Source organism: Pseudonaja textilis, chromosome 5 (assembly GCF_049901715.1).
Source record: "Pseudonaja textilis isolate UNSWEBS1 chromosome 5, rPseTex1.2, whole genome shotgun sequence".
Taxonomy (NCBI): Eukaryota; Metazoa; Chordata; class Lepidosauria; order Squamata; family Elapidae; genus Pseudonaja; species Pseudonaja textilis.
In genome coordinates, this window is record NC_141994.1 from 73,050,777 (window position 1) to 73,067,103 (window position 16,327).

Consider the following 16,327-nt stretch of genomic DNA (forward strand, 5'->3'; position numbering starts at 1 on the left):
AATTTCTACCTCTATTATCTAACCATTGATAAAAAAAAATCCCACTTTGAAAAATATTCTGTATCTTCCTTATCCTTTACCTTTAATGTTAACCTATCCATTTCCGCACAATCAATTTTTTTTAGTTATATTTTCATCTGTGGGAGTTTCCTCATTTTTCCGGTGTTGTTCAGATACAGTTCTCGCTGCTGTCAAAACATATAGCATTAAGCGTATGTTCCCTTTGTCATATTTTTCTAACAATATACCTATAACAAAAACATTCCTGGCTTTAAATTTATGTGTCGCCTTATCATTTCCTCTAACCATGCGTATATTTTCATCCAATTTTGGGGTGAGGGCGGGGGGGGGCTTTGGGCATGTCCATCACATATGGTAGTACGAGCCTGGTATCTGATTGCATCTCCAACATTTGGCGGACATGTTTTTAAACATCTTTGCTTTGCTGAATTTTAATCTTTAACGAGCCCGGGGATTTTAACCTTTTAATCTTTACCATAAACGGGCTGTGGGCCGCCAGCTGCCAGTAGAACTGGTGGCAAACTCAGACAACGAGGAGGTTGGAGAAGAACTTCGGCCAGTTCTGGAGCATGGAGAAGGTTCTGATGGATGCTCAGCGTTGGGACACAGAGATAGAGCCAGGGCCATCCGACTCTCATGCCCCTGTTGGAGTCTGAATCCAAGGAGGGAGACGAACAGCTGACAGGGAGCGTGGCTCCGTTGGCTGTGGAGGAGGCTGGGGAAAGGCAAAGTCCGGCTGGGAAGAGCAGGGGAGAGGCAGAACAAGGGAGAGCCACATTCCCGCTCCCTGTCGGCTGCTCGTTTTCCTCCTCAGATTCAGGCTCCCACAGGGACATGACACCACACCTCACTCACCGGGGGTGCAATCTTGGGCCTCATCCACCAAGATGGCATCGTAGTTGGAAAGAGAAGGCTTCTGGAGTTGCCAAAGTTTCAAGTAACCTAAAAGGCACAAGACCGGTGCTTAAAATCAATATCACTGTACAAAAAATACCCCCCAACATTGCATGATTTGAGGTTCTTGGGCTCCTGCGGAATCACAGCCCACGGTTATTTCAAAAAGGAAGCATCTGTTATAATTACCATCTCCTAGACTCGAACTCCTTATCTCCTGGGGATTGGCCCAAACTCACCCAGTTGGTGTGTTCTTCATTCTTAAGGCGGGACTAGAACTCACTGTCTTCTAGTGACTTGACCAAAGTTACCCAGGCGGCTTTCATGCTTAAGGCGGGACTAGAACTCACGGTCTCCTAGACTAGAGCTCACTGTTTCCTGGGGATTGGCTCAAATTCACTCAACTGGCTTTCATGCCTAAGGTGGAACTAGAACTCACCGTCTCCTGGTGATGGGCCCAAAGTCACCAGCTTGCCTACATGCTTTAAGGGAGGTCTAGAACTCACTGTCTCCTTGTCTAGAACTCACTGTTTCCAACTCATTTTGGGTGATTGGCCCAGAGTCACCTAGTTGGCTTTCATGCTTTAAGGCGGACTAGGACTCACTGCTGGTGATTGGCCCAAAGTCACCTGGCTAGCTTTCATGCCTAAGGCAGGTCTAGAATTCACCGTCTCCTGGTGATTGGCCCAAAGTCAGTTGGCTTCCCGGGACTAGGACTCACTGGCCCTGGTGATTGGCCCAAAGTCACCTGGCTAGCTTTCATGCCTAAGGCAGGACTAGAACTCACCGTCTCCTGGTGATTGGCCCAGAGTCACCTAGTTGGCTTTCATGCTTTAAGGCGGGACTAGGACTCACTGACTCCTGGTGATTGGCCCAAAGTCACCTGGCTAGCTTTCATGCCTAAGGCAGGACTAGAACTCACTGTCTCCTAGACTAGTGCTCACTGTTTCCGGTGATTGGCCCAAATTCACCCAGTCGCCTTTCATTCTTAGGGCGGGACTAGAACTCACTGACTCCTGGTGATTGGTCCAAGGTCACCCAGCCAGCTTTCACGCCTAAGGCGGGACTAGAATTTCCCTCCATGAAGAAAATTGCCCCTTTATTCTTATTTTTTTCCTCCTGTTTCTTCAGCAGAGCTAAATGCCCCCAACCTCCCCTCACATATTCCCATTTACCGTCGTGCGTCATTCGGTGCGCCATCTCCTGGGTTGGGCCCAGCGATTTCATCTTGCTCCATATTTGTTTCGCTTCTTCCACAATGATCTAGAAAGCAAAAAAGTTGGTTAAGAAGATCTTGCGGGTGAAAAAGATCAAATCCAAAGTTCTCTGCTCTAGGCTGCCCAAGGATCTTGGAGGTCTGGATCTAGAGCTAGCCCTCGACTTACAACCACAAAAGAGTGCCAGATTTCCACTGCTAAGCAAGACAGTTGCTAAGTCAGATTCTGCCCCATTTTACGACCGTTCTTGGCACAGTTGTTAAGTGAATCTGCGATGACCCAGGGTGGGATACAAGACAGAGTCACAGAAAACAAGTGAAGCCCCTTTTATTCCTTCAGTTTGCTTCCAAGCTCCGACTATCTTTGATGGAAGACAAAAAACACTCCCACACAAACAGTTACACAAAGAAGGAAAAAAGCAACACAAACCAGACAAGATAAAGGACTGGAGGATGTCCACATCTAACACACACTGGGAAGGATGCCAAACTCAGAGAGGAACCATAAACTAGAGATATTTACACGCTTTGTTTCCAGCGTTCGCCAGTACTTATTCAGTTGTCACAGCTGCAGCCCATGAAGGGGATCAGGGCCCTTTCCTCCCCCCGTAGACCAGGCCATTCACGTTTCTCCCTTATCCGCTCTTCCCTGCGTGCCCTAGGATGAAGAGGGGATGGGCCTGGCTCCTCCTCTGACTGCCCAGCCGGCCTCTGCCCTTCCCCATCCTCCTCCACCACCTCCGGAGCCACCCTTCCACTCCCTGTCGGCTGTTCCTCCTCTCCCTCAGAGTTCGTCTCCACCACGGGCATGACAGAATCGCTGCAAGTTTGTCACACGGTTGTTAAGTGAATCTGGCTGCCCCCGTGGACTTTGCTGCTCAGAAGGTCATAAAAAAGGATCATGTCATCCCAGGGGACTTTAACTGTCATAAATAAGACTTAGTCCCCGACTTACGACCACAATAGAGCCCAACATTTCTGTTGTTAAGCGAGACAGTTCTTAAGTGAAGCTTGCCCCACGTTGCAACCTTTCTTGACGTGGCTGTGAAGAGAATCACTGCAGAAGTGAAGTAAGGAATGCCGTTCTGAAGTGAATCTGGCTTCCCCACGGACGTTGCTTGCCAGAAGGTCGCAAAGGGAGAATTCCCCCTTGAGGTCAGGAACCGTCATAAAAATGAGTCAGTTGCCAGTGCTGATCAAATGACCCTGGGGATTGCTGCAACGGGGTGATGTAACTCACTTTTTGCCATGCTGTTGTAACTTGGAATGGTCACTCAATGGACTATTGTAAGTCAAGGACATCCTGTACGTGTTAAGAGGCGAAGGGTCTGAATTTGCAATCGCGTGAGCCCGGGGGTCGTAAGTGTGAAAAAAATGATCCTAGGACGGTGATGGCGAACCTATGGCATGCGAGCCCCAGCCAAACTAACCCGCACTGCGCATGTCCACGCCTCCCAGCTGATTTTTGGCCCGTTTGAGGCCATTTTCGCCCTCTTGGAGGCTCCAGGGAAGCCTGTGCAGCCTTGGGAGGCCGAAAAATGGGCCTTCCGGAAATACCGGAAGTGCCGAAAAGGGCCTCCCAAGGCTTCTCTTGAGCCTGCGGGAGAGCAAAAATGGCCTCCCCCGTGCTCCAGAGATCCTCCCGAGGCTGAAAACGGGCACTTCTGGTATTTCTGGAAGGCCAGTTTTTTGGCCTCCAGAAGCTGCAGAGGCTTCCCGTGATCTTCCAGGAGTACAACAGCCTCCCCCGGGCTCCAGAGGCCCTCTGGAGGCTGAAAATGGGCCAAGGCTTTTCTCGCGCCTCCGGGAAGGCGAAAACAGCCTCTAACAGGCCGAAAATCAGCGGGGAGGTGCACGCATGCGCAGTGCGGGTAACGTGGCAGGGCGGGGGGGTGTTGTGCGCACATTGGTGTGGGGGGGTGTCGCGTGCGCTTTCGGCACACAACAAAAAAGGTTCGCCATCACTGTCCTAAGTCTTTTTCTTTTTCCCCCGGACCGTCGTTAACTTCAAACGGTCACTAGACAAATGCTCGTAAAGTCGAGGATTGCCCGTCCCTGGTCCCGAGAAAGAAACACTCACGTGTTTTTCACACCCCTCCATAAGGACGATTTGTCCGCGGTTGTTCTTGAACCAAATGGGCGTGTGCTCCATGGTGATGGTCGCATCCGCCGACGCGAAAAAGGCAGTGAGGGTCTGAACGATGGTCTTGCCTCGGATGAACGGAGACTGGCCCTGGCGATTGGAGAGGACGAAGCTGACCATATAGGAGGTCAGCGAGCCCGGGTTAAGCTTCTGTCTGTAACTGCGGCAGAATGAAAGAGGGGAAGTGAAACTAATTATCATCTCCTTTCAATGACCCCGTAAGCTCTCGCCGGGGTGGAGTCTGGGCCATTGAATGCAGCCGAGTGTCTTACTGGCCGGATGCCCTTCCTTTCGCCAATGAGGAGTTTTATTCGGCAGATATGTTCTCATTTTGTGCTCAGAGAGAAAAATATCTGCCTCTACCCAGGATCGAACTCATAGCCTCCTGACCGTGAGGCAAGAGCTCCACTTCTAGGCCACCCCACCGGAAGGTGGAACTCAACCTGATGTTAAATCTCTGCTTATTTGGGTGTGGATTGCTAGCGAGGAGCTTGTAGGAAGTTGAGCCTGAAGGAAGGGTGAAAGGCGTCATAAGTCACGAGTCCCTGCATGCCCACAAGAGGTCAAAAAAAAGGATGTTGACACTCTGGAAAGAGCGCAGAGAAAATTAACCAAGATGATTAAGGGACTGGAGGCTAAAACATACGATGACCAGTTGCAGGAACTGGGCCTGGCTAGTCTAGGGAAGAGAAGGACCAGGGGAGACAGGATAGCAGTCTTCCAATATTTGAGGGGCTGTCCCAGAGAGGAGGAAGGGGTTGTCAGCTGGCGCCCCATTCAAAATCCAAGAAAGAAATACTCCTTTAAGACTCCTTTAATCAGAGAAAAGATATCTTTTACTGGAAATCAAGCGGTAGCAACAAAAGAATTCTGAATCTGAGAAAATAGGCGCGTAAATCACATATACAAAGTAATGGCAACGTTCCCACCCCCAATAGTTCAATTGGTTCATCCAATTAAAAGTTGCGTGGATCATCGTGTGGGCATCTCCAGGTGGTGATGAGGCCTCTGTCCGTTGACTTTGACGTAGTTTGATAAAGGGTTGCAGCTGCGCGTAGCATAGGATAGAAACCTAATCAAGAATGTACCCCCCTCCCAGTTTATACAGTGCTGGTTTGTAACACCTCCAGCTCACTTCCCATAATCCTCCTCCCCCCGTTACTTATGACAGCCGAAAGATGCAAAGAAAAGGGAGAAAACTCTTGAAGGCTGACAGGGGTCAAGCTATTTTCCAAAGCACCCAAAGGCCAGACAAGGAATAATGGATGGAAACTGAACCAGGAGAGATTTAACCTGGAAATAAGGAGAAACTTTCTGACAGTGAGAACAATCCACCCATGGAACAGAAGTTGCCCTCGGAAGTTGTAGGAATTTCACTGCTTTTCAAAAAGAGATTGGACTGCCATCTGTCAGGGATGGTTTAAGGTCTCCTGCTTAGGCCTGGGGTTGGACTAGATGACCTACAAGGTCCCTTCCGCCTCTGTTAATCTGACTTTATCTGACTTTAATGGACAAAAGGACCAGGGGAGACAGGATAGCAGTCTTCCAGTATTTGAGGGGCTGCCACAGAGAGGAGGAAGGGGGTCAAGCTATTCTCCAAGGCACTTGAAGGCCAGAGAAGGAACAATGGATGGAAACTGACCAAGGAGAGATTCAACCTGGAAATAAGGAGAAACTTTCTGACAGTGAGAACAATCAACCCATGGAACAGAAGTTGCCCTCGGAAGTTGTGGGAGCTTCATCCCTAGAGGCTTTCAGGAAGAGACTGGACTGCCATCTGTCAGGGATGGTGTAAGGTCTCCTGCTTAGGCCTGGGGTTGGACTAGATGACCTACAAGGTCCCTTCCAACCTCGGTTAACCTGTTATTATTCTGTTATTCAGAAATTGTGGGCGCTCCATCCCTGGAGGCTTTCAGGAAGAGACTGGACGGCTTCCCTCTGTCAGCAACATTATAAGGTCTCCTGCTTGGGTGGGTGGGGGGGGGTGGACTAGATGACCTACAGGTTCCCTTCCAACTCTTGCTATTCTGTTCTTCCCTCAACCATGGTGTCCCTAACTCAGCCACTGCACTGATTCCCTTTAACGTGGCCAACAAGGTTGTAGAATTGGAGGGGTGGGGCGGACTCATTTCACCACTGTCTCATTCAGCGGTTGAGCTCAATAGTGGTTGTACATTGAGGAATACGTCCCACGGACTTCCGGTGGCACTTCCGTCGAAGACGGACGGAAGGCCTCAATCACGCGCGGCTTTGACCCGTGCTTATCCTGTTGGAAGGGACCGGATCCATCAGACCCAACTCGGAAGGGTGGGGGAAGAGGGGGAGGCCGCCAGCTGTGTCGAGAGGAGCCGCCTCTCCCCTCCCTGGCTTGGTATCCTCTCCTTGAAGACAGGAGGTAGGCGGCCATTTTAATGGCTGCCCTACGGATGGAAAGCTTCCGGCGACCTCAGTGTGTGCTGAAGCGGTGAGCAACGTGTAACCAGACAAAGGATTTCGGATTTTGCTTTGATCACCCCAATGAGAGAAAAATTATAAGTTGCTCTTTTATAATGGACTTTATGCAGCAAGATTAGAAAACCCTTTGGCTCATTTTGCATATAAAATAGACGAGAAGGTTCTTTCTTCCATTCCTTTCTGACGCTCTCACTAGCTTTCTCTGTCTTTGCATAAAACCCCCTCCCTTTCGTTGTTTCTACTGAAAAAAAAATATCAACCTAGCCAAGGAGGCGCTCAAGACCGTAGCCCGGTCATTGACAGACACATGATACATTCGACAGATACATAAATAGATTGATAAGAAAACAGGAAGATCTGCCCGGGCTATGAAGAATAAATAAGATAAGAACATCCGTCTAAGGTAAAACCCCGACAGCGCAGCAATAAATATAAGATATAACACTGAGGCACAGGGAACAATATCATGCTGACCCCATAGCCTGGGTAGATCTTCCTGTTTTCTTAACAATCTATTATGTATCTGTGGAATGTATCATGCGTCTGTCAATGACCGGGCTACGGTCTTGAGCGCCTCCTTGGCTAGGGTGATATTTATTTTAGCATATAGAAAATAACGGGGTGCAAGGGGGGGACCTTTCTAGGCGTGGCGTGTTCTGTGCAGCGGTATCAAATGTATTGTTTAAGTCGTGAAATTCGCTCTCCTTGTACTCAATCCCCTTGGGGAAGGGTCTTGGGAGGCCGCGTTTGCAACCGCTTTTTTTTCCCTCAATAAATCTTTGAGATTGTGAACCGGGGGCTCGTCTTCGCGTTGTGATTGCATTTCTACAATTATTGGGGGGATCTTAAATCTCACACCGAGAAGCAAAAGGAAAAGAGACCTCGTTTAAGAGCGTGGCAGCGGCGACTGGAAAACAAGAGGAAATTATAAGGTAAATAAATAAAAAAAACGGATTATAAAAGGACCGCAATGGAATTCAAGAGACCAAATTTGGAATAAGACCCCAGAACTGGCATTCATTAGGCATTGGAGAGAATGAGGACTAAGTCCCGATAAAAGAAGACGGGGTGTCACTTACTGTCGGCCGACTTCTTCAAACGCTAAAGAGTGGATGGTTTTACAGGTGACGTTGGCGGGGAAAACCTTCGACGCCTGGTTGGCGATGGTCCTGTTGAACGCCAAGTACAGGAAGTTCTGCTCGGACCACTTCCGGGCGTACTGGATCAGAGTGCATGTTTTGCCAGTGCCTGCGTGAAAAATTACAAACCTTTCAGTCCTTCTGGGTTGTTTTTTTTTTTTTTGTTTTTTTTTTTTTTAGTAAGACCACACCTGGAATCCTGCCTAAGGGGTGCAGGGGCCTAGTCCAGGGGTCGCCAACCAGTGGGCAGGGGGATCGCTGGTAGTCCGCGACAAAATTTTGATGGTCTGCAGAGAAATGTCCCGCCAAAAAAGGAATTAATCCAGGCTGCGCGGGAACACAAGGCTGCGCCGCCCACATGGCCCACGGGAACGTAAGGCTTGCATTGTGAACAACACGAGGGAGTATGGGGAGCGGAGGAAGGGCGGAGGTGGGGGGGAACTTGCCCCACGTGCCCCACGCACCTGGCCTGGCCACCGGGCTGCTTCTTTCCGCTTCTTTCTTCTTCTGCTTTTGGTTGCACGCATGGAAAGCAGCCAACGTCTTTCTTCCTCTCCCCCAAACTCCGCCAGAAATGAGTCTTTGGGACCCTGCAAGGCCTCCTGCTCCAAGAGGCTGCGCCGGCAAAGACTCATTTCTGGTGGAGTTTGGGGGAGAGAAAGAAAGACTTCTGCGGCTTCTGCTGCTTTCCTTGCATGGAGCCATGAGCAATGAGTGGAAACTAATCCAGGAGAGAAGCAACCTGGAACTAAGGAGGAACTTCCTGACAGTGAGGACTATTAACCAGTGGAGCTGCTTGCCACCGGAAGTTCGGAAGGCTCCAACACTGGAAGTTTTAAAGTAGAGATTTGATAACCGTTTGTCTGAAGTGGTTTAGGTATCCTGCCTAAGCAGCGAGTTCAACTAGAACACCTTTGAGGTCTCTTCCAACTCTTATTATTCTGCTATTCTTCTTCCTTCTTTCCCTTCCTTCCTTTCCACCCTCCCTCTTTTCCTTCCTTCCCTCCCTTCTTCCCTTCCCTTCCTTCCCCCCTTCTTCCCTTCCTTTTCCTCCTTCTTTCCTTCCTTCCTTCCTTTCCTCCCTCCTTTCCTTTCCTTCCTTCCCTCCCTCCCTTCCTTCCTCCCTCTCTCCTTTCCTTTCCTTCCTTCCTTTCTTCCCTCCCTCCTTTCCTTTCTTCCCTCCCTCCCTCCCCTTTTTTCCTTTCCTTTCCTTCCTTCCTTTCCTTCCTTTACTCCCTCCCTCCTTTCCTTCCCCTTCTTTCTTTCCCTTTCTTCCTTCCTTCCCTCCCTTCTTTCCTTCCCTTCCTTCCTTCCCTTCTTTCCTCCCTCTTCCTTCCTTTTCCTCCCTTTCCTTCCTTCCTTCCCTCCCTCCTCCTCCCCCTTTTCCTTCCTTCTTTCCTTTCCTTCCTTTCCTCCCTCCCTTCTTTCCTTCCCTCCCCTCTCTTTTTTTCCTTTCCCTTCCCCCTTTTTCCTCCCTTCCTTTCCTCCCTCCCTCCCTCCTTTCCTCCCTCCCTCCCTCCTTTCCTTCCTTCCTTCCTTTCCTCCCTTCCTCCCTCCCTTTTCCATCACTGGAGGTTTTTAAGAAGAGACTGGACAAGCATTTGTCTGAAATGGTATAGATTCCTGCCTGAGCAGGGGTTGGACTAGAAGGTCTCTAAGATCCCTCCCAACCCTGTTATCCTTATTCTCAAGAATCTTCTGGGCTCAAGGTGCCTTACCTGCAAAAGCCACAATTTTTACCCGCTCTCCAGGTGCAAGAGGGTGGTTTAAGATCTGTTGCTGTTCACTAGTAGGTTGTAAAACAGGCCTGTGGAGGAACAGAAGTAATAGTTGTCCATGTTTGTGAACCAGGCTGCTAGTCCTCAATTTTACAACCCCAAGGGAGCCCAACCGTTTCTGTTGCTAAGCGAGATTACGGTTGAGTGGGGTTTGCCCCATTTTGTGACCATTCTGTGCACGGTTGTTAAGTGTCCTCCCCACTGAGACCCAAGCAACATGACACACACACACACACACACACACCACGCCAGGACGCCACAACGGTCGTAAGTATGAATCCGTTGTCTGCATTTGGATCACGTGCTCACAAGAATACTGCAACGGTCTTTAAGTGTGAAAAACGGTCATAAGTTGTTGTTTTTTTCAGTGCTGTTCCAACTTCGATCACTAAACGAAACGGTTGTAAGTCGAGAACTTACCTATATTAACCTAACAAAGTTCATGTACCCACCTGAGACCTCCTTGACTGCTGGATAATTTGGGATTATGTTCGACGGCCGAGCTGCAGGTGAAATTTTCCAGGTGATACAGGCAATAATAAACATTGTAGTGAAGCCTAGAAGGAATACAGAAAATACGGGGGGAAAATGAAAACGAACCTCAAGACTAAAAACTCTTCAATTGCATAAAATCCAGGAAAAAAATAAATTCGGAGAAGGGGAATAAACACACCTGAGTGGATTTCTGCTTTAAGGAACCATCTCTTGAAAGCAGCAGCATCTTTCTAGCAGATGCGTGAGAAAGCCTGAGCAAAATAACAGCTGCTTTAAAGAGTAGGTGTTTTATTTTTATTTACAGATTTGTATCCTGCCTTGATTATTTTGGCACCTAATTGAAGGGGGGCGAATTGATATGTGATAGAGGTTCTTCCTCATACTTTCCCCACAACAATAACCCTGTGAGGTGGGTTGGACTCAGAAAGGGAGGGGGGGGAGGGAGAGACAGAGAGAGATAGAGAGAAAGCGAGACAGAGAGACAGAGAAAAAGAGTGAGAGACAAAGTAAAGGGGCAGAGAGAGAGAGAGACAGAGACACAGAGAGAGACACAGAGAGAGACACACAAAGAGACAGAGACAGAGAGAGACACAGAGAGAGACAGAGACTGAGAGCGACAGAGACAGAGAGGCAGAGAGAGAGACACAGAGAGAGAGAGAGAGACACAGAGAGAGACACAGAGAGAGACAGAGACAGAGACAGAAAGACAAAGAGAGACAGCGAGAGTGACACAGAGAGAGAGACAGACACAGACACACACATACACACACACAGAGACAAATAGACACACACAGAGAAAGAGAGACAGAGACAGAAAGACAGAGAAAGAGAGAGAGAGACACAGAGAGAGGCAGAGACACACACACACACAGAGACAGAGAGAGACGCAGAGACAAGAGAGAGACAGAGACACACAGAGAGACACAGAGACAGACACAGACAGACAGAGAGACAGAGAGACACACACACAGAGACAGAGACAGAAAGACAAAGAGAAAGAGACAGTGAGAGTGACACAGAGAGAGAGAGACAGACACACACAGAGAAAGAGAGACAGAGACAGAAAGACAGAGAAAGAGAGAGAGAGACACAGAGACACAGAGAGAGAGAGAGAGACAGAGACACACAGAGAGAGACAGAGAGACACAGAGAGACACAGAGACAGACACAGACAGACAGAGAGACAGAGAGACACACACACAGAGACAGAGACAGAAAGACAAAGAGAAAGAGACAGTGAGAGTGACACAGAGAGAGAGAGACAGACACACACAGAGAAAGAGAGACAGAGACAGAAAGACAGAGAAAGAGAGAGAGAGACACAGAGACACAGAGAGAGAGACAGAGACAGAGACACACAGAGAGAGACAGAGAGACACAGAGAGACACACACACACAGACAGACAGAGAGACATAGAGAGACAGAGACACAGAGAGACACACACACACAGACAGAGAAACAGAGAGAGACACAGTGAGAGAGAGAGACAGAGAGAGGTGCAGAGACACAGAGAGAGACAGAGAGACAGAAACACACAGAGACACAGAGACAAACACAAAGAGAGAGACAGACACACAGAGAGAGACACAGAGACAGAGAGACACAGAAAGAGAGAGACACACAGAGACAGAGACAAAGAGACACAGAGAGAGACAGACACAGAGAAAGAGAGAGAGAGAGAGACAGACACAGAAAGAAATAGAGACGTACAGAGAAACAGAGAGAGACATACAGAGAGAGACACAGAGACAGAGAGAGCGACAGAGAGAGAGAAAGAGACAGAGAGAGAGAAAGAGACAGAGAGAGAGAAAGACAGGCAGAGAGAGAGACAGACACAGAGAGAAGCAGAGAGAGATATACAGAGAAACAGAGAGAGACACACAGAGAGAGACACAGAGACAGAGAGAGTGACAGAGAGAGAAGAAGGGAAAGAGAAAGAGACAGACAGAGAGAGGCAGAGAGAGGGACACACAGAGAGAGAGAAAGAGACAGAGAGAGAGAAAGAGACAGACAGAGAAAGAGAGGCAGAGAGAGGGACACACAGAGAGAGAGACAGAGGCAGAGAGACAGAGACACACATAGAGGGAGATGAGTTCAAAGTCATCAGTTGGCTTTCATGCCTAAGGCAGGACTACTACTCACTGCATCCTGGTGATTGGCCCAAAGTTATCCATTCAGCTTCTAAAGTGGGACTACAACTCATCATCTCCCGGTGATTGGCCCAAAGTCACCCAGCCGGCTTTCATGTCTAACACGGGACCAGAAATCACCGTCTCCTGCTTTCTAGCCCGGTGTCTTTAACCACTAGACCAAACTGGCTCTCATGCTCAAGTGTGTACGTTTTTCAAAGCATGCGCAGCCCTCCCTACCAAAGATACTCCTACTTTTACTCCTGCCGTACGCTACATGTATCAGACCTAAGAGCCTCCTGAGACCCTTTGCAAACTTACCTGTTACTGATCTGGACTTCATTCTCTCGCATGGCGTAAAGTAGGGTGGCCGCACAATACAACAGCTCCAGGGTGTCCGTCCGCGACATGGGGGCGCTGGGTCTTCGGAGACAGTTCACCAGCTCCTGAACATCGCAAACACCTCCAGCCAAGAGTACAATGGCCGCCATCACTGCCCGAACATAGGTTGGCTGGAAGAACAGGGGGTGAATTATTGCAGGGGTGAGGGAAAACTTGTTCTCTCTCACACAGGTTGTGTTACCTGTCCTGCCTGACACCTACAGGACGGCAGGATGAAGTAGGGCCCCGACTTACAACTATTCAAGGAATGTGGGGTCCTTTATGTTCTCTGAGCTCGAATTGTTTTCTTTTTCTAAAAACAAGTTTTATTCAATTTTTCCAAAACAACATAAAAGAGAGCTCTTTTCAGTGTACGACATAATTCCGAGTCGCCACTTTTACATGCGAATATGACAGTAATTATATATTCATTTTTACATTCAACATCCTATCCTGTCCATTTTTAACTTGATTCTATTATTACTTCTCCATTTCAACTTTTACATAAGAAAAGGAACACATTAATTCTGTTAAGTGATATTACTCTCAATGTAAACATCTTCTCAGTTCATTTCAATTTTATTTCAAACGTATTTCTTAAGCGTTAACATTTCTTTTAAGCGTGGCCTTTTCCAAAGTACTCTTTTCTCATTTTACCTCTCAACTTTTACGTAAGAAAAGGAACAAACAAATTAATCCTATTCATTAATGTTACTTTCATTCTAAACATCTTCTCAGTTCATTTCAATTTATTTCAAATGTATTTCTTAAGCAATAACATTTCTTTTAAGCGTAGCCTTTTCCAAAGTACTCTTTTCTCATTTAAATCATTAATAGTTTCCATATCTTCATATTTATTCCCTTTTAATTCTTTTATCTTGTCAAATTTGCAATTCCATCGCATATTCTCTTCATAAAGTCTAAATTAATACAAGCTTTTTCACATAAAACATAAATTTCCCCACCCCTTTTACTAGTTTGGGGGTGTCACCTCAGTGGTTTAAATATGCCTTAATTCCCTCATCTGTAATTCCCAGTTAAACATCTCTTTTACTTAGTTATAGTAATAATCATTCCCTAGAAAAATAAACTACTTTTCAGTCAGATTCCCCAATGTATTTTCTCCCTTTACTTCCATAAAATTTTATTCATGATATCCAAAAAAAAAAAGAAGAGAAAGAAACAATTAATCCATTTTGCTATTCATGGTCACTGATATTAATCTCATTTTTAAACCTTCTCACGATTCATTTAAATCATTTCAATATATATAATAAAGATTAACCTCTATTGTAACAATAAAAATAAGAGCATACATTCATCTTCTAAAAAGATATCAGTGCTCCTCCCTCCTCTCAACAGACTATATTCTATAATTTATAATTGCAAAGTGCATTATTATTACCGCTCATATCAATGCAGAATCCCCTTTGAGCTTGACTGTTTTCTTGCAGACGTTTTATTAACCAACTAGGTAACATCATCAGTGCTAGAAGGGAAGTAGGGTTTTCAGAAAGGAGGAGGAGGAGGAGGAAAAGAGATGGAAGAGAAGTGAGATGGAGGAGGAAGAGATGGAGAAGGATGAAGAGAGATGGAGAGGAGGAGGAGGAAGAGAGACGGAGGAGGAGGAAGAGATGGAGGAAGAGAAATGGAGAAGGAGGAAGAGATGAAGGAAGAAAAAATAGAGAAGGAGGAAGAGAGATGGAAAAGGAGGAAGAGATGAAGGAAGAGAGATAGAGAAGGAGGAAGAGATGGAGGAAGAGAAATGGAGAAGGAGGAAGAGATGGAGGAAGAGAGATGGAGGAGAGGAGGAGGAGGAAGAGATGGAGGGAGAGAGATAGAGAAGGAGGAAGAGATGGAGGAAGAGAAATGGAGAAGGGAGGAAGAGACGGAGGAGATGGTCTTCAAACTTGGCAACTTTAAGACTTGTGGACTACAACTCCCAGAATTCCTGAGCTAACATGACTGGAGAAAGAATTCTGGGAGTTGAAGTCCACAAATCTTAAAAGCTGTCAAGTTTGAAGGCCCCTGCACTAAATGGTCACTAAACGAATGCTTTTAAGTCGAAGGGCCGTCTCTCTCGGAATCCATTACCTTTTGAGTGACATCCCCAATTTTTGAACAAGAAAACCCACATCCAAGGGAAACAGAACGGAAACATCCCAAAACCTCAATTCCAGGGAGCGTTTACGCCTCCTGTGATGACCCAAAGGGGCGTGTCACAAAGGCAACACAGTCACATAAGTAAGAAAAGTCCCTTTAATACCTCCAACTTTGCCCCCAATGTCCAGGTTACCTTTGGCTGGAGAAAAAAAACTCTCCCAGGTACAGCCTTTAAGTGGAGGAAATTCAGTCCGAAAACAAAGTACATACAAACTGTAAATAAAAATCCACACAAATCATGCTGCAGCAATTGACTGGACGGGGCAGGAGAAGGAATTGCAGACTTGAAAGTCCAGCAAAACACACACAGTTGGGAAGACGCCAGGAACACAGATAAGCCACGAGATACAAGCTAAAGTCACATTTGCTCCCAACAACTTGCTGTATGCAGCTTCCCTTTTTAAACACTGTGTTCCCAGCTGCGGCTAATGAAGGGAATCAGGGCCCTTTCCTTCCCTGTAAGCCATGCAGCTCACGTTGCTCCCTTCTCCATTCCTCCCTGCGTGCCCTAGGATGAAGAGGGGGTGGGCCTGGGTCTTCCTCTGAACTCCCTCTCCCTTGTTCTGCCCAGCCAGACATTATCCTTCACCAGTTTCCTCCACAGCCAACGGAGCCACACTCCCATTCCCTGTTGGCTGCTCGGCCTCTCCCTCCAAATCAGATTCCGACAGGGGCATGACAGACCGTCTCTCTCGGAATCCATTACCTTTTGAGTGACATTCCCCAAGTTTTCCCATAAGACAACCCAGATCCAAGGGAAAAACGCAATGGAATTATCCCAAAACCTCAATTCCAGGGAGCGTTTAAGCCAGCCAAGACCTACCTGCTCTTTGAGACCGTCGAAATCCGGAAAATTCTTGGCAATGCAGACTTCTGCCTTGGGAAAGAGCGAGTGGCGTTTCAGGCACGCGAGGACGGCGGTGGGATCTCGGCAGTGGCAGCTCCGAACAGCAGACGCACACCTGGATTGGGACAAGAAACATGGACGGGTGATCCCAAAGGTGCTGGGCTTTTTGATTTTTCTATGAAGATGTTTCGCTTCTCGTCCAAGAAGCTTCAATAAACGAAGCAACAATAAACCAAGCAACGTTGTCATTCTGTACGTTGCAGACGTATCGGAGAAGCTCAGGAGGGTCTTTAGCCGACATAACATATGTGCACATTTCAAACCCGTGAATATGCTAAGGCAGAAGCTGGTCCACCCCAAAGATAAAACACCCAGGCAAGAAACCAAGTAACATGATCTATGCAGTGCAATATACTGCAACCCAACAAGACAGACACAGACTCCAGAGGGTAATTAGGACTGCAGGAAAAAAAACTATTACCACCAGCCTGCCTTCCATGGAGGACCTGCATCCTGCACAAGTCAAGAAGAGGGCTGTGAAAATATCTACAGACCCCTCACATCCTGGACATAAACTGTTTCAACTCCTACCCTCAAAACGACGCTATAAAGCACTGCACACCAGAACAACTAGACACAAGGGGAGTTTTTCCCCGAATGCCATCC

General features: G+C 47.4%; 1 protein-coding gene across 1 annotated transcript in view; it reads right to left on the reverse strand.

Moving 5' to 3' along the window:
- The window catches only part of FBH1 (F-box DNA helicase 1), a 46,333-nt gene that overhangs the window by 16,987 nt on the left and 13,019 nt on the right, over positions 1 to 16,327 (reverse strand). The window contains 8 exon segments of the mRNA XM_087935339.1: positions 877 to 963; positions 2,091 to 2,178; positions 4,212 to 4,434; positions 7,808 to 7,976; positions 9,586 to 9,674; positions 10,098 to 10,202; positions 12,592 to 12,782; positions 15,638 to 15,776. Coding sequence (XP_087791465.1) covers positions 877 to 963; positions 2,091 to 2,178; positions 4,212 to 4,434; positions 7,808 to 7,976; positions 9,586 to 9,674; positions 10,098 to 10,202; positions 12,592 to 12,782; positions 15,638 to 15,776 — 1,091 coding nt within the window.